The 25,203-nt window shown below is 36.0% G+C and overlaps 1 protein-coding gene across 6 annotated transcripts in view; it reads right to left on the reverse strand.

Moving 5' to 3' along the window:
- Positions 1-25,203, reverse strand: part of MTX2 (metaxin 2) — an 80,597-nt gene that overhangs the window by 32,371 nt on the left and 23,023 nt on the right. For 3 of the 6 annotated variants that reach the window (XM_081583180.1, XM_081583179.1, XM_081583178.1), the window contains exons 2-3: positions 16,067-16,114; positions 14,822-14,868 (exon numbers count right to left, since the gene is read on the reverse strand). In XM_081583180.1, the coding sequence (XP_081439306.1) occupies positions 14,822-14,868; positions 16,067-16,114 (95 nt within the window). Of the gene's footprint in view, positions 1-14,821; positions 14,869-16,021; positions 16,115-24,577; positions 24,646-25,203 lie in introns of those variants that run through there. The other 3 variants (XM_081583181.1, XM_081583183.1, XM_081583182.1) reach the window with 3 other exon arrangements.

Genomic DNA, 25,203 nt, shown 5'->3' on the forward strand with positions numbered 1-25,203 from the left:
CAGGACATGGAAGCAACCTAGATGTCCATCAGCAGACGAATGGATAAGGAAGCTGTGGTACATATACACAATGGAATATTACTCAGCCATTAAAAAGAACACATTTGAATCAGTTCTATTGAGATGGATGAAACTGGAGCCCATTATACAGAGTGAAGTAAGCCAGAAAGAAAAACAGCAATACAGTATACTAATGCATATATATGGAATTTGATAGATGGTAACGATAACCCTATATGCGAGACAGAATAAGAGACACAGATGCACAGAACAGTCTTATGGACTCTGAGGGAGAAGGTGAGGGTGGGACATTCTGAGAGAATAGCATCGAAACATGTATATTATCATATGTGAAACAGAACACCATTCCAGGTTCGATGCACGAGACAAATGCTCAGGGCTGGGGCAATGGGATGACCCAGAGGGATGGGATGGGGAGGGAGGTGGGAGGGGGGTTCAGGATGGGGAACACATGTAAACCCAGGGCTGATTCATTTCGATGTATGACAAAAATCACTACAATATTGTAAAGTAATTAGCCCCCAACTAAAATAAATAAATTTATTTAAAAAAATAAATAAATAAACACACACACACACACAGAGAACATAATGCCCAGCACTGAACTGCTGAGACCCTGAAATTTAATAAGCTTGATGTAGTTTCAACAAATTGAATGGATTAATTAAATTCATAGCACACAAAAAAGTTCATTGAAGGGGGAGAGTGTTGGTATATTTTTTTTTATTTCTGAAAAAAATTCAAAGGAAAAAGTAACACTAGATCATCAATAATCAGTTAAATATGAAGGATTGAGCTTCTATATTGATCTCTGTACCCCTTCAAAAAAATCCAATGAAATAACAGTGAAGAAACAGAAAATGTATAAACTCAGAAAAACACACAGAATGGAAGAGGAGACCAAAGCAGACCAGAGATGTCAACCCGTTTTTGTAAGACGAAAAGCAGACTTAGCAGCGCAGAGGAAGCTGAAACCTAAGAGCATAAAGAGGAGAAAATCACTACATTTGCATCACAGAAACTAGGAAGACTCCAAAACTGGAAGCCAAGTACCACAGAAGGCAGAGGTGAGATAAAGCAGTAAAAATAGGAGAACTGGATGAAAGTCATCAGACAACCAGCCCATCCCCAATCTGGCAAAATTCACAGGTTCATTCACCGGAAGAACTAAACCAGAGAGACTCTTGACTCAGGATCCAAGCAAAGCAGATGGCTCTGAGTGGACAGTAACAATGATAAGAAAGTGAAGGGAAAGCATGTACACTGATGGTAAAGACCCACAACGTCTCTCTCTCTCTAAGCTCCCAAACACTGGCAGCCAGATTTAGTCCTTATAGACTATCTCTCCATAGAAAACATCTGCAAATACTGATGGTTTTAGTGAAGGGTAGGTGGCCATTTAAGGTAATGGCCAAAAAAATCGTAGCTAACTGTGCAATCAGTCTATAGTGAAGCCCACATGTCAAAAAGTCTCCCATCAGCTTTTTAGTGCCTCACTCTTAAGTATAAATTGTTAGCAGAGATCAAGAGATATTTGAGGATAGCCTCAAACATACAGAGCTGAAACGAACCACAAAAAAAGGAGGCAGAGGAAATAAAGGCAGAAAGCAGAGCAACTTCAAAAAAAATTTATAATGGCTAATATCTATTGAGTGCTTACTATGTCCCAGGTACTTACATAAAAACTTTACTCTATGGGGTAGATACAAAAGAAAAAAAAAAAAATCCCTATTTTAAGATAAGAAAACAGAAGTACAGAGAGATTAAGAAATCTACTTAAGGCATATAGGTAGAAAGGAAAGGAGGGAGGGAGAGAAGAAAGAAGAAAAAAGGGAAAGAAAGGAAAAAAGGAAACAAAGAAAAGAGGGAAAAGAGAAAAAAAGCAAAGCATACAAGGGACTGAGATGACACTGAATATCTCAACAGCAATTCCAAATGCTAGAAGATGATGAAAGGCCTTCCAAATTCTAAGGGAAAATCTTGCCAACCTAAACTTCTCCATGTGGCTAAGGTAGCAATCGAGTGTGGATAGAATAAAAACAACACAATACAAGCAAGGTCTTTAAAAAGCCAAAATGAAAACAATAAACCAAGAAAAAACGAGCACAGAATGCAGAAAATTAGGGGATCCAACATTAAGAAAAGGAAAAAAGAATTCCCTGAATTATAATGAATAGCAGTCATAAGAAGACATTTCTGAAGCCCACCAAGAAAGCAACCGTTCCATTTAAAATTGAAAGGTAATATTCCCAAGAAATAAATAAATAAAAGACCTGATGTGTTTGACTACTGTGAGGGAAAGTTTTACAGTTCAAAGAGTATAGAAGAGAAAATTACCCAAATGAATTAGATAAAGCAATTATTTACTCAAAGGAAAAAAATCACATAGAAAGAATTTGTCCGTTGTACACCAAGCCACTCAGCTAGGATCAATATTTACATTCTAATTATAATATAAACACTGACTATTAATTTAACCCCAAAAGTTAGAGAACTATTGGGAAGATGGGAGAGAGCTGTAATAGGGAAATTAAATTTCACAGTGAAATTCAAGAAATAAGTTTAAATTAAAAAATGAAATACGAACACAAACATCTTACTTCGAAATTATAGCAGTAAATACCCAAGGGAAAAAATACAGCTAGAAGAATGGAAAAAGGTTGTCTCTGGGTATCAGGATTTGGGGTAGGGTGGGACAGTATAAATTTTTTGTGTGCTAGGCCTCCCATGCATTGCTGGTGGAAGTATAAACGAGTCACTTTGATCTGTTTAGTAATACTGACTACTAAGCAGATGCCTACTCTATCAGCCAACAATCCCCCTTCCCAGAAATGTACCAAAAAGAAAGAAGGCATAGAGCCACTAACATACAAGAATGCCCCCAGCAACTTCATCCATATAATCAAATAATAGGAACTCAAATGCCCACTAACATGAGCAGCAACTCCAAAATTTCTAATTCCAAGCTAAAAAGGATATATGTCACCAACTGCTATTACAAAAAAGGGAAAAGTAAAGACAAAAAGGTTATACATTTTTCTTAACTCTAAATTTTTTAGAAATAGCATTCATTGGGAACTTAAATAAGAGAAATTCTAGAAACAGTTCCAGAAGATGACACCTATGATATTCGATGAAGATTTTAAACTCTATTTTTTCAGTAATTACTTCTGAATCATATCTTTTGGGAACTACAGCTCAGATATTTTATAAAAAAAAATAACTGAGGAATAAAATATATTTCATTTACACATAACTAAAATTAAGCCCAAGAGTCTAAAGAAATAAGAACAATCTGTTACCAATCAATTTGACGCTTACAAATATCTTAAATCCTATATTCAAAAGTTGCTATTGTAGATAGCAATGCAACTGCTTTGATTAGATTATAAAACTAGCAGCTTAAATGTTGGGGAAAAACCTAACACACACTGCAGATAAAAGAATGGCAATAGAGGACAGATTTGTGGTTGACAACGGGCTGGGGGCAAGGAGGGGTGTATTGATTAGGAGTTTGGGATTAACAGATGTAAACTATTATATACAGACTGAATAAACAATTAGGTCCTATTGTATAGCATAGGGAACTATATTCAATATCCTGTGATAAACCACAATGGAAAAAGAAAAAGAATGTATAATATATATGTATATACACACATAACTGAATCATCTGCTGCACAACAGAAATGAACGCATTGTAAATCAACTATGCCATGCCTCCGTGCTTAGTTGTGTCTGATTCTTTGCAACCCTTTGGACTGCAGCCCGCCAGGCTCCTCTGTCCGTGGGGTTTTCCAGGCAAGAATACTGGAACAGGTTGCCATTTCCTTCTCCAGGGGATCTTCCTGACACAGGGATCAAACCTGTGTCTCCTGTGTCTCCTGCACTGCAGGAAGATTCTTTACCCACTGAGCCATTGGGGAAGCCCATAAATCAACTACACTTCAACAAAATAAAATTTTTTTTAAAAGAGCATCAGGAATATAGATGGATTCTATAACAGCAATCCTTCAGTAACATGGTGGCAAGGCTTCTGGTAAGATAATTAAAAATACTCAGTTTATGAAATGGTGAAAAGGGCTCAACCCTGGTTGAATGCAAACACAGCCAGCCAACAACAGGCCCACCCTTGTTGCTGTATCTGCACAGGGAAGATGCTCCCGCATTGAGATGCTGTCCTTATCATTTAAAGTAATTTGACTTGCTGTTGCTGACTCATAAGTCATACCACTCTTAGAACTGGGCTACTATTAGCACACTCCCACTCCTTTGTCACTGGTTAAGTGCCCCAGCAGAACCTAATGGATCCTAGCAGAGTAGAGATTTAAGAAGCAAGCTGTTTAAGTGGAAGACTAGAGTGTCTTTTAAAACAATGGAAACCTCTGCATTAGTCTTTTAAGAGTCAATACAGAACCATAAGAGCTGACAGAGCAGAGCCCCCCAGTGAGCCATCTCAGAGTCGAGTCTTGACGCCTGTGTTAGCCTGAGAAAGTTTCTTTACCTCATAAGCTTCCCCATTTCTAAAAGAAAGACAATTTATTAGGCAGATTAACTGAGGTGCTATATGTGAAACAGTTTACACATCAGCTGGCACACAGTATTTTAATAAATATATTACTATTAAAATTAGTAGTAATAATATTAGCAATAATAAATACTTATAGATCTGTGGAAAAAAAAGACTTTTCAACCTTGGCAATTTCAACAGAAGACTTTACCTATTAAAATCTCCTTAAGAGAAAAGGGTAAATAAATAATATATACTATAACTATTTATAATCAAAATAGAAAAACTGTATACTAAGATAAAAACCTCTAAGTATATGTTAAAAGAATAGATAGAATATAACCAAAAGCCTATACAATACACACTCGATTCAACAAAGCAAAAATAAGAATGAAGACATTTTAATACCGACATAAACTTTTACTTTACAAATAAGTTTTCAAAGTCACACACACTGATGAAACTGATAAAAGGCCTCCCCCTCCAGAACACTAGCTCCATTAGTACAAAATGACCATGCCTATCTTGTTCACTACTTTATCTTCGGCACACCATAGATTCTCAATGAACATTTGCTTAATGAATAAGGCACAGAAATCCATAAAAGTAAAAACATACCTAAGTTCACAGAAAACTAGTAAGCTACAACACAGATTAGTATTTCATGATTTTATGGTACCAAAGCTCACTGCATTAAAAAGATCAATGTGATTCCTATTAAATTCAGAGATATTCAAGCAAGAAATATTTTAGAAAAACAGTAACAGGAATTCAACTTTTTAAAAAATTAACTATGCAAAAATCATCAGAAACTACAATTCAATAAGCACAAAGAGTTTTAAATAGAGAAACTTTGTTACCAAAAACATGAAATGCTATTGGGAACACATATGAAACAGATCACATAAAAGAGGACCTTCCTAATTAACACAACTCTCACCTAAATACCACTCTTGGACTATCTGACTGAAGTTTAGATATATCAATATCTGATAGCTGTAGAAAAAAATCAAGTTCAGAAAGAAAGCAACAAAAAAGATGACCATAACAGGAAAAGGTATAAACTTTCCCTGTTAGAATTAAATATAAATAAATGTAAATTGTAGGGTCAAAAAAGAGTTAAGTAAAAGAGTTATAAAGTAGTTAAAGACCCAGAAGCAACTCTTGTAATCCAAGAACCTAATACAATACCAGTCATATAACTGGCATTCAATGAACAATCTGGGCCTAATGACAAGAAACTACTTTTTTCTAAGCTCCTATGAATGTTGTGAAGTTCCGTGATTCACAGATAAAATAAATATTCCAACTGAGAAAAATAACAACAACAATAACAAATCCACTAAATTTAAAATTCTTAGGATAAACAAAGTAGTAGATGGCAGCAATACAAAATGTATTCATTTTTTAACCTAATGATAAACTCAATACTGAATCATTTACCAATGAACAACACAATTAATTTCCTTCCTCTTCTTTAGCCCAAAAACAGAAGGAACATTCGTCTTATAAATTAAATACAAAACAATACTCTTTAATTGCACTTAAGCAAAAACATCAACATAGCTTGCCAATAAAAATATTAAAATAACTCAAAATTTTAAAGAATTGTCTTTAATAAGTTTTTAAAACACTGGATGCTTTACACTGATTAACACTGTGGAATTTAAGGGATTATAAACATGGCTTCTAAATGTACATAAATTTAAAATTAACAAAATTATCCAAATTCTAAACAGAGAAAATCCATTTTCAGTTCAGCCATTACCAGTTATCCACAGACAGCAGACCTCAGGTTATCCTCTTTAGGACAAATCTTCTATTCATTTTATAATTAAATTTGAAATATCTTAGGTAAGAACTCACCAAGGACTCTTCTAAATCATGCAATGCCATTTTCAGGGCACAAAATAAAAGTGATTCCAAATTTTAATTCATATCTTGTTTCACCAGGACACACAGGAAAATTTGTGACAACAACTGAAGAATTATTTTCCACCTTACTAAGAGATATGTTTTAAAATTAAAAACCAAGAACAAATTTTAAAATAATTCATTTTTTATATCAAACAGCTATAGATCCTATAATTGAACTAATGTATCTAAAGGTTACAAATGAAAAGTGTTAGGTATCATTCTTAAAGTGACAGATTAAGTTCCTAATCCAGTTAAAGCAATAGCCACATTTGTAGTTTAACATAAATTAAGACCTTAATTATATTTGTGACTATTTTAAACAAAATAACAAATCCCTTTGTACCTGGGAATGTAATTTATAGCAAAGCCAGGTTCATTTTCCAAACCAATCTATTTCACACTGCAGAAATACTCTGGTATAATGGTATAATGTAATTCTTGTTGTAGAAATGTTGAAAGAGTAGATTCACTAAAAGCACAGAAGAGCTTTGAAGATAAATGAAGATGCTATTCATTCAAGGGTAATTTCATCTTAGAACTATATGAAAGATGTTTCACTCACATGGGATAGTGTGTGACCTCAAATTTAAGTGTATTTTCAGCTCAAATATAATACTGCTAGATTGATTATGTTGATACTGTATATCTAATAATGAAGAACTCTAGCCTTTTTCTGTTTAAGAAAATAGACTGTCATTTTTTTCATCTTACTGCTATGTCTTTATTGTTCTGTTTAACAGCAACAAATTTTAAAATTCTGCTTGCTGTTTACTTCTTAAACAGAAAAAGTCTATGGTTGATATTCTAACTTGCAATCTCTCAGAACTACAGGAGTGTAAATTTTTTGCTAAGTTAGGTGCTGCTGCTGCTGCTAAGTCGCTTCAGTCGTGTCCGACTCTGTGCGACCCCATAGACGGCAGCCCACCAGGCTCTGCCATCCCTGGGATTCTCCAGGCAAGAATACTGGAGTGGGTTGCCATTTCCTTCTCCAGTGCATGAAAGGGAAAAGTGAAAGTGAAGTCGCTCAGTCGTGTCTGACTCTTAGCGACCCCATGGACTGTAGCCTACCAGGATCCTCTGTCCACGGGATTTTCCAGGCAAGAGTACTGGAGTGGGGTACCATTGCCTTCTCCGGCTAAGTTAGGTAGATACTGATATTAGCAAACTATTACCCTGTGTAACCATTTTACATTATTTCACTAATTACTAATAATAACAACTCTAATACCCATCTAATTCTGTTTTGAATATACTTCATTTTCACAAATTTTATAAGACTAATTTAAATGTTTTATATATACCACACCATTTATGTGTTGAGGGATTAATACTGAGAATTTTTTTAATCTGCTAAATTCTATTTGCAATTTAAGCTCACAGTTATCTTTTCTAAAGGTCACATTTTATACATTTAAATCATTTCAGGTGCTATAAGCATGTATCACCAAAACAATTTGTAATACTTCTGAGATAAAAAAGGTAACCTAATGTAACATTCAATCTGAAGAATTTAAATCAAGGAAACATCTGCAGCCTGCATTTTGCTCATTTTAGAATACTGAAAAGGATTCACTGAATTCTCTCCACCCCTTAGCTTTCCTTCTCCTCATCCTGAAAGGGAACACAGGAGCCTCATTTTGCAGAAAATGATCAAAGTAGAAAGGATAAACATACTTTAAAACACTAAAATTGTATCCTTTATGAAATTTTAAGAAAGTTATATCAATTTTAAAATGTTTTACATAAAGTAGCATTCTATTACTTTATTAAAATCAATGCACTGGTGCATTCCTACCTGTTGTATTTATATCAGGTTTAAACTGACACTTAGAAACTGCATAGAACCAGCAAACCAAAAAAAATGTATTAAACCAAACTAAAAATTCAAAATCATTTCCTCTAAAATTCTGCAGGTAAGTTGTCCACTGTGACCATCTGAATGATACAACAAGTTTACAACTGCTGTAATTTCTTAACCACAGTTGTTTCCCCACACAACTGACCTGCAGTCTCAAAGAAAAGAGATATTCCTCTCTTCTGCTCTTCCCCAATCACTACATCGGGATATTACCATTTAACCTCAAATTAAAATGTCCACCTAAAAGGCATCATTTGCAAAAATGGAAAAAGCAAGTGTCAGCTATTTATCAGCATATCTAACTAACATATTAGTGTTTGTGGTCCAGTATTAATGCAGCCTATAAAAATGCTGACTTTTTAAATGATTAAAACACATTGAACAGAAAGAATTACAAGGATGGACTTGACCCAGGCTCCCTGAGTTTGCACTCCAGCTCTGTCAAGTACTAATTATATAAGTTTGGGCCAGCTGCTTAACTTTTCTGCCTCAACTTCCTAATCTGTAAAATGATAATAATAATGCTACTTACCTCATATGGTGGCTACATGTGAGGATCATCTATGATACCTAAAGTATATATAGTAAGACCTGGCACATGGAGTAAGTACTGTATAAATTTTAGCTACAGTTATTATTGTTGTTCTATTAGTATTATCTGCAGAAGGGGGATTTTAACAGCACTGACTTCATACAGTTATTATAAGGATTAAGTGAGTTCCTAAGAATTAAAAGCTCAACACAGTGATTAGCATGTAGTAGACACTCAGCCAATGCTGCTGGTGTCTGTTTACCTCCACAATTTATGGGCTCTATGACCTTGGCCAGAGTTTTCCTGAGCTTCAGTTTCCACATATTTAAAAACGAGCTTAATAACAGTACCATACACTTGGGTTATGGCAATGATTGAATAAGATGTATCTCAGAAAAGCTCTTTAAAAAGAGTGCCTTAAACAACAAAAGCATTCAATACTTAATTCTAAAACAAGCCTTATTTAGTAAATACTATTAAAATAATATTTTGTTTGAATTAAAGCAATCTACACTAACAACTTTTAGGCATACAATGAGAGAATGATTACAAAAATTATTAATGTTCATATAGATGTAAATACATCCAAAAATAATTCTTACACCTAACATTTGCTTTAACCACTTTAGGTATTACAAAGCCTACAAGCTTCCACTCCTGCTGCTGACACTGATAATGTGTACTTCTGTCAAAGAACCAGGAAAGAAGGAAATAACCAATATTCACTGCATGTTTACAATATGCCAGGTGCTTTTCTAAGTGCTTTCATGTTTATACACATTTTATATATGTTTTAACACATTCAATCTTCATGACATCCAGTAGGACAGCTTCTATTATATCTGCATTTTAAAGATGAGGAAACTTAAAACAAACAGTAATGTTTACGGTATCTGGAACAGAGATTATTCACTCATTTCACTTGTGGAATCTGCTATAAAAGACAAGAGATACTGAACTTGTAAAGACATAAATTTCTTGAAGAAAAATCAAATAATTTTCTGCAGAAAACTTTGAAGTTCATATATATTTGCTTATACAGTATTTCTAGACATGTGCTGTCCAATACAAGAGCTGCCAGCTACATATGGGTATCGAGTACTTGAAATGTGGCTGGCACAAATTGAGATGTGTAAAATACACATCAGATTTTGAACTTAACATAAAAAAAAGGAAAAACATCATTTTGTATTGATTATGTTAAAATGATAATATTTGACAATATTAAATAAAATATATTTATTAAAATTAATTTCACATTTCTTTTTACTTCTTTTAGTGTGGCTACTAGAAAATTTTAAATTATTATACAGATGTGAGTGGGCTTCCCTGGTGGCTTAGTGGTAAAGAATCCACTTGTAATGCAGGAGACTGCCTGCAATGCAGGAGAAGCTGGTTCAGTCCCTGGGTCAGGAAGATCCCCTGGAGAAGGAAATAGCAACCCACTCCAATATTCTTGCCTGTCCATTCTTGCATGGACAGAGAAGCCTAGCGGCCTACAGTCCATGGGGTCACAAGAGTCAGACACGACCTAGTGACTAAACAACGGCCACCACCTTACATATATGTGGGCAACATTATGTATCCATCAGGCAGTTGGTTTAGGGGATGAGAGGATAGTAACAGAGAATTGTTATCAAAGTTCTTTTCCAATCAATACAAGCTTCAAAGTGGAAGTAATACTATGAAATGGAAGATTTCTCTCCCTAATGTTTGTGTATGTATAACACTGTGTGCACACTGCCATATATATGTATGTGTACAGACACACACATACACACACATAGTACTGCTTGTGAGAACCAGAGGGACACACTACTCTAATACTTCATAATATTCAACATACAAGATTATTTTATGATTATGCAAACACTTCAGGTAATAACAATACTTCGTGGATGAGGGAAGCAAAGCAAATCTAGGATGAAAATAACAGCCATAGGAGAAAAATTTTTTTCTTTTAAACTGAAATCATAAAGAGGTTTCTTTAATCAAAAAAAAAAAAAAAAAGTCTAACCATTTAGTTCCAGGAACATAATAAATGCAAAGCCTATGTGGTATGTAAAATTTAAATTTCCTGATGGCTTAGGTGGCTAACTACTCAAGTATCTAATGCTTAATATCTGGTATTTTCTAGGAAATATCCAGTTTATGGATATCTGTCACACTGTTAGATCAATTTTATACATTTAACTGATTCTTCCAAACGGATACTCATCCACTATATAGAAGAATATTACTCCATAAAGTTTACATCAGATATCTGGAAAAGTCACATTTATAGTCATGGCTACTATCAGCTGTCAAGTCAAAGAATATTGAAGAAAACCAAGAATTTTTAATATATGCTGGTTAATTCATCATCTAAGTGACATGTATAGGATAACAAAAAATTAAAAGTTATGCAAAATTCTGCATTTTAAAAGATTCTTATTTTCTGGTTTTAGCTTTAATTGCAACTATGATTTGAGATGAATGTTGAGAAAAATTAATAAGAACCATAAAAACAGAATTATTAAAGAAAGTACACACTGAGATTTCTTTTTTCTTTCCTTCTCCAGATTATTTAAAAATGTTAAATTTTTTTAACAGTAATATACTGATATCTTGGTTTATGCCAAAAACTAGTTAAGCCACCTATTCTAGGGTTTCTCAACACTGACACCATTTACATTTAGGGTGGGATAATTCTTTCTGGGGCGGGACTGTCTCGTGCACTGTTTCACAGAATCCCTGGCATCTACCCAATAGATGCCAACAGCAGCCTCCCCAACAGCTGTGGCCATCAAAAATGTCTAAACACTGTCAAATGTTCTCTGTGGGTTTGAAATCCTCCCTCAGCTAAAACCACTGGTCTATTCTTACCCAAAATAACATTCCTATTGTTCTTCCGAATTACTTCAGTATTTACTAAACTAATATTCTTTAGTTTTAGAGGCTCTTCATACAGGATAAAGGACAGAAATGGTATGGACCTAACAGAAGAAGAAGAGATGAAGAAGAGGTGGCAAGAATACACAGAAGAACTGTACAAAAAAGATCTTCACGACCCAGATAATCACGATGATGTGATCACTCACCTAGAGCCAGACATCCTGGAATGTGAAGTCAAGTGGGCCTTAGAAAGCATCACTACGAACAAAGCTAGTGGAGGTGATGGAATTCCAGTTGAGCTATTTCAAATCCTCAAAGGCGATGCTGTGAAAGTGCTGCACTCGATATGACAGCAAATTTGGAAAACTCAGCAGTGGCCACAGGACTGGAAAAGGTCAGTTTTCGTTCCAATCCCAAAGAAAGGCAATGCCAAAGAATGCTCAAACTACCGCACAATTGCACTCATCTCACGTGCTAGTAAAGTAATGCTCAAAATTCTCCAAGCCAGGCTTCAGCAACACATGAACCGTGAACTTCCAGATGTTCAAGCTGGTTTTAGAAAAGGCAGAGGAACCAGAGATCAAATTGCCAATATCCGCTGGATCATCGAAAAAGCAAGAGAGTTCCAGAAAAACATCTATTTCTGCTTTATTGACTATGCCAAAGCCTTTGACTGTGTGGATCACAATAAACTGTGGAAAATTCTGAAAGAGATGGGAATACCAGACCATCTGACCTGTCTCTTGAGAAACCTGTATGCAGGTCAGGAAGCAACAGTTAGAACTGGACATGGAACAACAGACTGGTTCCAAATAGGAAAAGGAGTCCGTCAAGGCTGTATATTGTCACCCTGCTTATTTAACTTATATGCAGAGTACATCATGAGAAACGCTGGGCTGGAAGAAACACAAGCTGGAATCAAGATTGCCGGGAGGAATATCAATAACCTCAGATATGCGGATGACACCACCCTTATGGCAGAAAGTGAAGAAGAACTAAAGAGCCTCTTGATGAAGGTGAAAGAGGAGAGTGAAAAAGTTGGCTTAAAGCTCAACGTTCAGAAAACTAAGATCATGGCATCTGATCCCATCACTTCATGGCAAATAAATGGGGAAACAGTGGAAACAGTATCAGACTTTATTTTTCTGGGCTCCAAAATCACTGCTGATGGTGATTGCAGCCATGAAATTAAAAGACGCTTACTCCTTGGAAGGAAGGTTATGGCCAACCTTGATAGCATATTTAAAAGCAGAGACATTACTTTGCCAACAAAAGTCCTTCTAGTCAAGGCTATGGTTTTTCCAGTGGTCATTTATGGATGTGAGAGTTGGACGGTGAAGAAAGCTGAGAGCCGAAGAATTGATGCTTTTGAACTGTGGTGTTGGAGAAGACTCTTGAGAGTCCCTTGCACTGCAAGGAGATCCAATCAATCCATCCTAAAGGAGATCAGTCCTGGGTGTTCATTGGAAGGACTGATGTTGAAGCTGAAACTCCAATACTTTGGCCACCTCATGCGAAGAGTTGACTCATTGGAAAAGACCCTAATGCTGGGAAGGATTGGGGGCGGGAGGAGAAGGGGACGACAGAGGATGAGATGGTTGGATGGCATAACCGACTCGATGGACATGGGTTTGGGTAGACTCCGGGAGTTGGTGATGGACAGAGAGGGCTGGCGTTCTGCAATTCATGGGGTCGCAAAGAGTCGGACACGACTGAGCGACTGAACTGAACTGAACTGTCTATACCTCTGTGTGTGTTGGAATGTTTTCTGGAAAAATATCCCATAGCTTCATGAGACTGAAAGAATTATCCCCAAAATGGCAACTAAAACAGGGTTAAGAATTAGTGCTTCAACTAAAATAGTCACTATGCCCTAAAGCTATCTTTTCAAAAATATAAAGACTGAAGACACTATTTCATACATGACAAATAATTTACTTGTGTTATCAGTTATCAAGCAAGACTGCTTCTACCCCACTTATAAACCCTTCATTCAACAAATATTTACTGAGCACACTTTATATGCTAGGCACTATATTATTAGTATTTGAAAACGAAACAAACTCCAACTTCCTTATGCCCCCTGCCAAAAAGGCGGTATAAAGTACTTATTTATTAAATATAACCACCCGAGAATTTCTGCTTCTCAAAGATTAACATAAGAAAGAAAATACACTAGTTATAGTACTAGTGCCTAAACATAAATTAAACGTAAGTAAATAAAATTTATATTCTAGGTAAAAATACACAAATCTTCCAAAAGAAGTAAAAAAACTTAAAAGAAACTTAAAAATACTCATACTCACACAAATATTGTTCAAACACATTTCCTTCTATCTTTTCCTTCTTTCTCTGACTTAAAAGTAAAATGTATTGAATGACATACTATGGATGTGTAACAGTCATAGTTATTAAGTCCAGAAGATACCAAGTTGTGTTTAAAAAAAAGAAAACACAAGATGACCAAGTGCCTAGCATCATGCCTAGAATGCAGCAAAAGCAGTCCCTTTCTTTTCTTTCTGTCCTCAAGAAGCTCACAATCTCATTTCCAACAAATGGCATGCCTTAAATTTCTAAGTTATCTTTTAGGTGCTACACGTTAAAATATTCTTTGTGATTCAAACCATGCAAGCTAACCAAACAAAGAGCAGCTAAATATGTAAAATGTTTCAATATTTATAATTTCATAATCTACATAAATATTTCTCTTTTCTTTAAGAGCAAACAATCCACAAGTATCCTATTCTTCCTACAGTGCAGTTTAAAGTTTACAGGGCCACAAATCTTTTGGATTACACAACTGTGATATAAAACTCAAAGAGCTATTATATTCAATAAGTGGTCTGGGGATAATAGGCACTAATGTAATCAATAAATATATAAGGCGTCGCTGAAGAAAAATATGTCTGCTTCATAACCACCAGATGGATTAAGGCTAGAATGAGTACAGTGAGAGAGTGACACTTAAATACGTAGTGAATAAATCTTTACAAGTAAGTTAGAAAATAGGTTTGTGCCTATAAATGAAGAAATCACCCCAAATAATCAATACTAGCATATTTAGCCAAAAGCAAAAAGTAAAAAAATACTGCATTATTTACATATTTACCTGCACAGCAAGAGAAGCTGCATTGTCAGAAAGCAAAATTTGCTCCCCTGTAGAAATACAATGAAAGGTCTGAGTCAAAAGTATAACTACTAAACAAGTAAAATACACTTATAAAATGTTTGTTAAAACTACTCCTATTTCTAAAAAGAAAGCGTAATCATGATGTTCTATATCGAAGTTACAAGATGATAATTTAGATTAAAGTATCACGATATGTAAATAACTATTTCCTCTAAATCTATTTAATCACTTATTGTACTTTATCAGCAATATGAAGTAAAACTGCTCACTTAAAAACGGAAGCTTTCTTCAAGTTTTTAAGAAATAATCCCTTTCATTAAAATTAAGTAAAATAGTATCTCTGCTCAAACCTCTCTAGTTACAAGTAAAAGCATTCAAACTCGTATAAAACCAGCTTACAGTTAATATTGCACTATGTGTCTAGATCTGTCACACAAAAGAAAGATGACAAGTTCACTGCAATAAAAATTCCATGCTTAGAAGACTAGGGCTGCTGCCTATTAGTCTTCATTACTTTGCAGTCTTCTGACAACTGTAGCAGGCTGCTGAGCCCCAAATGGGGTCCATAATGTGATCTGATGATATATGAAGAGCTGCTAAAGGGAGCCTGAACCATCCTAGCCTATACATTTTAACAGTTCCTTTTTACTGAGAGCCCACTTTACCACAGGACTTCAAAAATCTGCTGTGTCAGCTATTGGCACAGTAAATCTGCCAACTGCTCCTGCAACCACATCATATTACACTGCCTACAGCAGCCAATATAATGAGTCAATAATAAACTAAGCACCTTACAGGCCATGAATAGTTGGTTTACACTGGCACATACAAGTTCAGGTAAAATCTCCTAGACAAATTATACAAGGGAATTCCTTCTTTATGTTTCATGTTCTCTTTGCATTAAATTGCATTACCGATGTGTGTTTTTTGTAATAAATATATTTTGATACATTTGATATGTATTTGATATATCTGGGCTTCCCAGGTGGTTCAGTGGTAAAGAATCCACCTGTCAATGCAGAAGTCACAGGAGATGCAGGTTTGATTCCTGAGTCGGGACGATCCCCTGAAGGAGGAAATTGCAACCCACTTCTATATTCTTGCCTGGAGAATCCCATGGACAGAGGAGCCTCGGGCTACAGTCCGTGGGGTCACAAAGAGTCAGACATGACTGAACACACATATTTTGATATGAAGCCATTTTAATGGAGAATAAGCACCTACCTTTCAGTTGCTGATACAATGTAGCATTTTCAGGCCAAGGTTCTGCAGCTGTGGAAACAGGTACACAGGGCAAAAATATATCAATAACCAACCAAATTAATAAACACATACCTTTGCCTAGAGCATTTAATGTCAAGCATAAATTGCCAAGGATTAAATTACCAAGGTTACCTTAAATATGGCAACTAGTCACATTACTGTAGATTTCTATGAGAACCTATATAAGCAGGTTAGATAATTTCATTTAAATGAATGTTTGGTGGCAGTTTAATTTTTTATGGGGAGGAAATGGAAGACATTTTGCCCAATCAAAAGTGAAAATTAAAAAAATAAAACTGTCTATATGCCACTATTCCTTTAGCCTCCTTCAAACACAGACATATCCAAAATGATATTCATACATATAAAAAGACACTGAATTTCAGCTATCAAAAAGAAAAACAATGAAACAATATTTATATTTTACTGTAAACTTTTAACAAAGTAAATTTTCAGAAGACACTGTATGAAAGAATCAAATCTATGCATATCAGGCTGTGCATCCTTCCTAATAAGCTGGTAGTATTTAAACAGGGGAACCCTGTTGTCTATGTTTAATTGCCTTGAACCCACCAACATCATCTCAGAAAAACAGAGAATATGATGAAGCAGTAAGTACCTATCAATACAATGTGAAATAAAGCTGGTGAAGCTCATTTTAGGCCTAAAGTCAGGCTTGACCTTGACTCTTAACCTCCCATCTAGCGAAGACTCCAGCCTCAAAGATTATTAGCAACCTACCAGTGCTTGGAAAAAGCCCTAGATTCAAATTTGTCTAATCAACTGCACATAAGAAGCAATGCCTCCACAGACAGAATATTCAGGATATTATTTGTTGAATTCTTTGTAAAATTCATAAAAGACCAAAATCACCAATTCTAACACACTAACTATATTTGCTGTCAGCAAGAAACTCAGTCAAATATATGAAATTTGATTAACTTTTCTATGGTGTTTAATGCAGTCTCTGTGACATAGCAACAATTTTTTAATATATACTTCTAGCTGGTTTTTTTAAAAAAGAAATTTATACACATGAAGCATTTTGTCTTTTAAGAATGATCATTCAAGATGTATTCACTTAAACAGTTTTAGGAGGGGGTGGGAGGTGGACACCTTAATTTGCTTTTACTTCCACTTTAGAATGAAAAGAAAAAGTTGTAGTAATTATTATAAACTGTAAAATTTGGTTTGGTCTGGGCTACACAAATTAAACTTATACATAGGGACACCATGAAATCACCAAGCAAATAATTCATAGTTGTGTACAGTTATCCACAATATTACAGACCTTCCTCAACTTACTGTGGAGTTACATCCTGATAAACACACTGTAACTTGAAAATGCATTTAATATACCTAACCTACCATTATAGCCTAGCCTAGCCTACCTTAAATGTGCTCAGAACACTTACATTAGCTTACAGATGGGCAAAATCACCTAACACAAAGCCTGTCTTATAATAAAGTGTTGATAATATCTCATGTCATTTATGGAATACTGTACTGCAAGTGAAAACAGAAAGATTTTATGGGTATAAAATGATTGTAAGTGTACCAGTTGTTCACCCTTGCGATTTCAAGCTGACTGGGAACTCTGGCTCCTTGCAGCTGCCCAGCATCAAGATAGAGTATCTCACTACACATCACTAGCCCAGGCAAAGATCAAAAGTCACAATTTGAAGTACAGTTTCTACTGAATGCATATCACTTTTGCACTATCGTAAAGTCAGAAAATTCTAAGTCAAACCACTGTTAAATTGGAGACTGTCTGTATACATATATATATAAGCTGTTGCTGCTAAGTCGCTTCAGTTGTGTCCAACTCTGTGCGACCCCACAGACAGCAGCCCACCAGGCTCCGCCGTCCCTGGGATTCTCCAGGCAAGAACACTGGAGTGGGTTGCCATTTCCTTCTCCAATGAATGAAAAGAGAAAGTGAAGTCGTTCAGTCGTGTCCGACTCTTCACGAGCCCATGGACTGCAGCCTACCAGGCTCCTCTGTCCATGGGATTTTCCAGGCAAGAGTACTGGAGTGGGTTGCCATTGCCTTCTCCAATATATAAAAGCTACCAAATTTCAACTCACATACCAAAAAGGCAGTGCAATTAAATACTTACTATGTTACTGTAAACCTTTTAACAAAGTAAAATTTCAATAAGAATCCAATTAACCAGTGTTAACAGTTTTAAAAATAAAAAGCAGGGAAACAAAAACAAGCTGACATCTGCAAACTACTCAAAAATAACCTTTTAGGATAAACTGTATGGTCAGCACACCTACACCGTTTACGTTCATATGAGAACAATATTATGAGGTTCATTTGTTATAAGAACCTACATCATCAAAGATTCAATTATATGCATTTATTAACCTTACTAAAGCAATAAAGCAAAGGAATAAAATTTACAAAAGTTCCAAAGACACTGAAATCAAGTTCCTTGAGGGCAAAAATGTGTCACATGCATTGTATATGCCATACTGTGCAATGTTTTGCATACAGTTGGTGTTCATTAATCGTGCATGGAAAGAAAAGGGATATTAAACTTATCACTCAATTCCCTAAACATTCTGGCTAATCAAAGTTTTACTGATCAATATGTTAAAATACTAGGGTGCTCTAATTAAATATTCTGATAATTTTAATTTTTGATTAGCTATTTTGTGTACATACGAGACCATGGATTACAAATTTTCAAAACAGAGTAACATACATTTAGCATTAAATATATGCTGAATATAACTGAAGTGTTCTTTAATAAATCAGAAGCTAAAGTCACTATTCTGCAGTATCAGAGGTCTCATAAGAACAGGAACTTATATATTTAGCGATTTCAGTTAAAAATTCATTTATCATCTCCGGCCCCACTCCCATTCTCCTGATCTAATACAACCGGCATATCTAAAAGAAATCTTGTAACATATTACTCAGCCACAAATAAGAATAAAGGAGTTGGGGCTTCCCTGGTGGCTCAGGGATAAAGAATCTGCCTGCCAATGCAGGAAACATGGGTTTGATCCCTGGTTCTGGAAGATTCCACATGCCACAGAGCAACTAAGCTCATGGGCCACAACTACTCAGCCCGGGAACCACAACTACTAAGCCCATGCACCACAACTACTGAAGCCAGCATGCTATAGATGTAGAAATTCATGCTCCACAAAAAGAGAAGCCACCGCAATGAGAAGCCCGTGCACCACAACAAAGGGTAGCCCCCACTCACTGCAAGTAGAGAAAAGCCCGTGCAGCAACGAAGACCCGGCAAAACCAAAAATAAAGAAAGAAAGGAAGAAAAGAAAATTATTTTTTAAAAGTTGTTATTAAGAACCTAAAGGTGAAAATGGGGTTGGCAGTGTATATTTTCCTTTACCCAATTTCTGCTCTAACTCAGAAACTATTACTGAAAATAAATTCTCAGAAAGTAACTCTGCCAAAACATTTTATGTTGTCCTCGCAAACAGAAAAAAGAAAGAAAAGAAAGTGAAGTCGCTCAGTCGTGTCCGACTCTTTGCGACCCCGTGGACTGTAGCCTACCAGGCTCCTCTGTCCGTGGGATTCTCCCGCCAAGAATACTGGAGTGGGTCACAAACAGAACATATCATTTAAAAAGGGAAGGCAAGCTGATATAAACCTACATAACCATGCTATTTCAACAGCTTGGCGTTCCAGTACATCCACAGACCAGAAGGCAAGAAATGGCAGAGTATGCAGGGAATGATCTCACTCATGAGCAGTTCAGAAAATATAAACATCATTGATTTAAGTGCATCACCTATGTGAATCAGCTCACATTTTAAGCATGACATGGGAGAAGAAACGGACGGTGCGTTATTCAATAGAGAGACAACAGCGAAAATCCTAAATTGTATGGCATGGCATTGGATCTACAAATCAACCATGTAGCTATCTTTCTAGGAAATAAGCCTTCATAATAAGTAACTCAAGGAATCATAAACATTTACACACATAACAAAGTACAAAGCCTATTTCTTGGTTTGGGTAATATTATATAAAGTCTTTTCATTGAGAATGCCTATTATGTGAAAGACAAAGTCCAAAAATACAATTATTCCCAACTCCTCTTTGCAAAGGTCAGGCAAGTCAATACCCACCCTTGCCCTTGATCATGTATAAAAGAGAGGGAGATGAAGAATTCAAAATCATAGTGCTGATAAAAGCCTTAAATATCTCAGCATTTAAAAAGAAAAACCTTTTTAAAACAATATTAAAACATTTTCATCTCTTACTAGTTTTACCTCAGTCAACCTAAAATGTTTTAGACCACACTAATCCAACAGTGAATAAAATTTCATGACTCATTTACCCTACTTTGAAGTTCTACCACCAAAAGCTCTCCCTGATGTGAAGAGCCTTTTTAGACGTGCCTTAAGGAAGGACCAGCCTTAGAATAAATACAGAAGGTTAGACTAAAAGTTTCTAGAAAGGAGCCTGATTAAAAAAAAAAAATGGGGACTGAGAGAGAACCCTGTCCAAGGCTGTCAAGATACAAGATACTGGTATAATTAGCATATCAAAAGTAGACTTTATGCTTCATACACCTCAATAGTTCTGTGGCTTTTGGAATAAAGATCAACTTGACCTTACACATCGCTCTCTCTACCTCTCTGGCCTCAGCATTCTTTTCCAACCACTCTGTACATCAGCCACACTGGCCTTCATCCAGTTTCTGAATGCATCATGTTTCTTCCTGCACCGGAAATTCATTTAAGCTGTTTCCTTTGTTGTTGTTGTCGTTGTTCAGTTGCCCAGTCATGTCCAACTCTTTGCAACCCCATGGACTGCAGCATGCCAGGCCTCCCTCTCCTTCACCATCTCCTGGAGTTTGCCCAAGTTCATGTTCATTGCATCGGTGATGCTGTCCAGCCATCTCATCCTCTGACGCCCTCTACTCTTTCTGCCCTCAATCTTTCCCAGCATCAGGGACTTTTCCAATGAGTCGTAAGTTCACATCAGATGACCAAAATACTGGAGATTCAGCTTCAGCATCAGTCCTTCCAGTGAATATTCTAGGTTGATCTCCCTTAAGATTGATTGGTTTGATCTCCTTGCTGTCTGCAGGACTTTCAGGAGTCTTCTCCAGCACCACAGTTCAAAAGCATCAATTCTTTGGCTTTCTGCTTTCTTTATGGTCTAGTTCTCACAACCACACATGACCACTGGAAAGACCATAGCCTCGACTATGTGAACCTTTGTCAGCAGAGTAATGTCTCTGGTTTTCAGCACACTGTCTAGGTTTGTAATGGCTTTCCTGCCAAGAAGCAATCATCTCATTTCATGGCTGCAGTCACCATCCACAGTGATTTTGGAGCCCAGGAAGAGGAAATCTGTCACTACTTCCACCTTTTCCCTTTCTATTTGCCATGCAGTAATGGGGCCAGGTGCCATGATCTTAGTTTTTTTAATATTTAGTCTTTAGCCGGCTCTTTCACTCTCCTCTTTCACCCTCATCAAGAGGCTCTTTAGTTCCTCTTCGCTTTCTGCCATTAGAGTGTTTCCTTTACCCTGGAGCAATCTTCCCCTCCCACCGTGTCCTTACATCTCAGCAAAAACATCATTTTCTTACATTGGTCCAGCTTCATGAATGTACAACCTGAGCAGATGCACAGGGCTGGTACTTAAAGGGTTCTACTCTCAGTTTAACAGTCTGCTATGGCAGTCTTAGAATTCTTTTAAACAAAGGGCCTCCATATTTTCATCTTGCACTGGGCCCCACAAATTATGTAGCTGGTCCTCTCCTCAGGGAATACTTCAGTGACCTCTAGAATAGTTCAAACCTGCTCTATTCCAAGCTTAAATAGCATGTACACTCCTTTGTACCACTTAGCATAGTCAACATTGTCACAGGGATTTGAGGACTATTTGTTTATCTCTCCAACTAGAATGTAAGCACCATGAATTCAGTGTTCAGTTCTGATTTTTGCTTACCCCTTCATTCCTAGAACCCAGCACCAAATAGACAATCAGTAAATGTTGGTTGAATAAATGTTTGTTTTTACTATTACTGCTTTCATTATTGTTAATGATTCTGTACTGTTTAGGCTAAAAATGCAGCAGAGAAGACAAGAAAACTATACAAAATGGCCAAAAAAGGTAAATTTTTATCCCTGGTGGCTCAGATGGTAAAGAATCTGCCTGCAATGCAGGAGATCCAGGTTTGATCCCTGGGTCAGGAAGATCCTCTAGAGAAGGAGGTCGCAAAGAGTCGGATACGACTGAGAGGCTAACACATACACTGGGGCTCTCTGGATAAAGTGAAAGTTTAAGTCGCTCAGTCGTGTCTGACTCTACAACTCCATGGACTGTAGTTCACCAGGCTCCTCTGTCCATGGAATTCTTCAGGCAAGAATACTGGAATGGGTTGTCATTTCCTTCTCTAGGAGATATTCCTGACCCGGGTCTCCTGCATCACAGGCAGATTCTTTACCAACTGAGCCACCAAGGAAGCCCCAGAGAACTCCAACTCTACAGCCAATAACACATCTATAAAAATATTAAACAGCTCCCTGAAATAGCCGGCAGAATCTAATCTTGTAAATTTACCCTAAAACTGGAAATCTGTTTTTGTTTTATATCAAATCATAATTTTCACTGGATATTACTGTTGCAATACTCCTAAGACCATCACCAATGCCCTCAACCATCTGACAAGTCATCTCACTATTCCCCTGTCCGTATTCTTTAACTCTAACCTAGGGATTACCACTTTTTAAAATCTCTTGTCCTCGTCAATAAAATATTTGAGTATGCAGACCCAAATAGATGTGGAAATCATATGGCTGGTATTCCTAACCTAGTGAATCATGCACATTATAAAACACACTAAAAAAGAAAACAGTTAAAAAGCTGAAACCTAAATTCCAATATTTCTTTTCCGTACTTGAAAGGATTATCTAGAATAAAACCCCTGTATATACACCTAACCCCACTTTAGAAAACACGGTTCAAATTAAATCACTACTTATTTGAAGTTTCATTGGGGAACTCAGCCATTCACATACACTTGATCAAAGACAAGTCCTCTTCTATTCTAGTGAAATCATCTTTTTGACCACAAAAAAAGCCTGGAAAGAACACACACAAATTAATGCAGGGTGGCGGGAATACCTGACTACCCAACCATCTAATAACAGGACCCTTGCATCCTACCAGAGTATTTAAAATTTCCCCCGTATACTTTACACTTTCTCACCTTAGTGACTTTACTCAAACTGTTACCCTCCACCCAGAATATTTCTTCCCACTGCATGTGCAAATCCTACACCTTTTTCAAGATCAAGCTTAAAATGCTACCTCTATCAAGAAGGCTTCTGTAACTAAACAAATCTAATTTCTCCTTTATCTGTACTGCTCATAGCAGTTTGCACTTGTCTTATATCATATATTGCTTTGTACTCTATTCTATTATTATGTCAAAATCTTATCTTCCTTTCTAGGCAGTAAGTTCCTAGAATGTGAAGATTCCTATGATCCTGAGAGTATTTATTAAAGACTCAGCTTCTCAACTGCCCCAAACTGAATATAATATTAATAACAATATATACAATATATGGGAAAATATGAAGTTCAAATTAAGCAATATTTAAATTATTTTGGTCTAAGTATCATTTAAAAACTAATCTTTATCACAGGAGTTCCAAAGTAAAATTACCCACCTTTCAGAAATTAATTCTTTTACAATCAGAAACTACTATCTCATTTTCATACAAAAGAAATAACTTACACTAAGACATTCTTAGTGACCTATTAATTCATTTTTAGAAATTACAATGGCTTCCCATACCCTAGCAAAAGATCCATGAAAATGTTTATCATTTTTATAAAGAAGAAATATACTCCTATTTTATAGGTATGAATTTAAAACATCTAGAAATAAAGCAAATATTGGAGCACCTCAACACTTCCTATTCAAATAACACTATTAGAAGTCTTTTAACCCTTTTGTCCTTCACTGTCTTTCCAATTTTGTCTAGGTAATACTGTCTTGAGAATTTTACACTAATGTCTCTTTTACTAGGAGCAAAGGTGATTCCTCTTAAAGTTTCAACCTTTAGTGAGATAGAGGGCTTTTTTATGCAAATGAATTTCAAAGTTTTTCAAAGATAATTTCTATCTTCTATAAGTATTTAGGTTGGAGGAGAAGAAAGTTTAGAAAGAGAGAAAATACACACTCTTCGACTTGTGAAAACGCTAACATAAAATAAATGACGTCTAAACAAATAAATTTATGCTAGAAATGCATACATGGTAAAATAATTCTCATAGCCCCCCCCCATACATATTTGATTCTCATTTAATTCTCTTTAAGGTATCTACTGCTTTTAAGTTTTATCAACCAATACAACAAAAACCAACATTCTTTACTATTTATCCATTACAACTTTTAGAGAAATGACTACGGCCAACAAATTAACATATGTATATACCTAAGATTCTTAAATACTCCATTTTACCTGCAGTATTCTCTCAAGTATCAAGTTGGGTGATAAGTCATTTTGGTGCCAGATGATCTGTCTATTCCACTCAATTCAGGGCATTCCACCCATTTTACAGCATGAAAGTGCTATGACCTAATAAACAAGTCTAATTCCAAAGTCCACCTCTTGATGATCTAATCTAAAAGGACAAGAGAAGGGCAATGAAAAGAGATGCCCTCTGTTGTTGATTTTTTTTTTAAGTTCCGCATTCTTAATGTACAACATGACTCCTCTGGCATATGAATATAGGTGAAGACATAATTTGTAGGATAATAGGCACTAATAATACATGCTGCTTCAGCACTGTCCTATTTCCAATCCATCAAATTGATTAACGCTACAATAACTACACAAACCTACCATTTGTGCACTAATGAAGTCAAACCCAGTTTATCCTTAGGCAACTACATTCCAAAAGCTCTTAGATGTCATCTCTTCAGCTTCCAAAGACTATTTAGACAGTGTAATATAAAAGGAGTAAGAAACACATGTAACCTATCTCCAAATTTGGATGTCTTTCTGCCAAAGGTGTAAATGCAAACACTACTAATATAACAAAATGCTCAAAGAACATCTGGCAGCTCTTAAACATGGACAAGTTG

Source organism: Giraffa tippelskirchi, chromosome 3 (assembly GCF_054371585.1).
Source record: "Giraffa tippelskirchi isolate mGirTip1 chromosome 3, T2T-mGirTip1v1.2.pri, whole genome shotgun sequence".
In the NCBI taxonomy this organism is placed as follows: domain Eukaryota; kingdom Metazoa; phylum Chordata; class Mammalia; order Artiodactyla; family Giraffidae; genus Giraffa; species Giraffa tippelskirchi.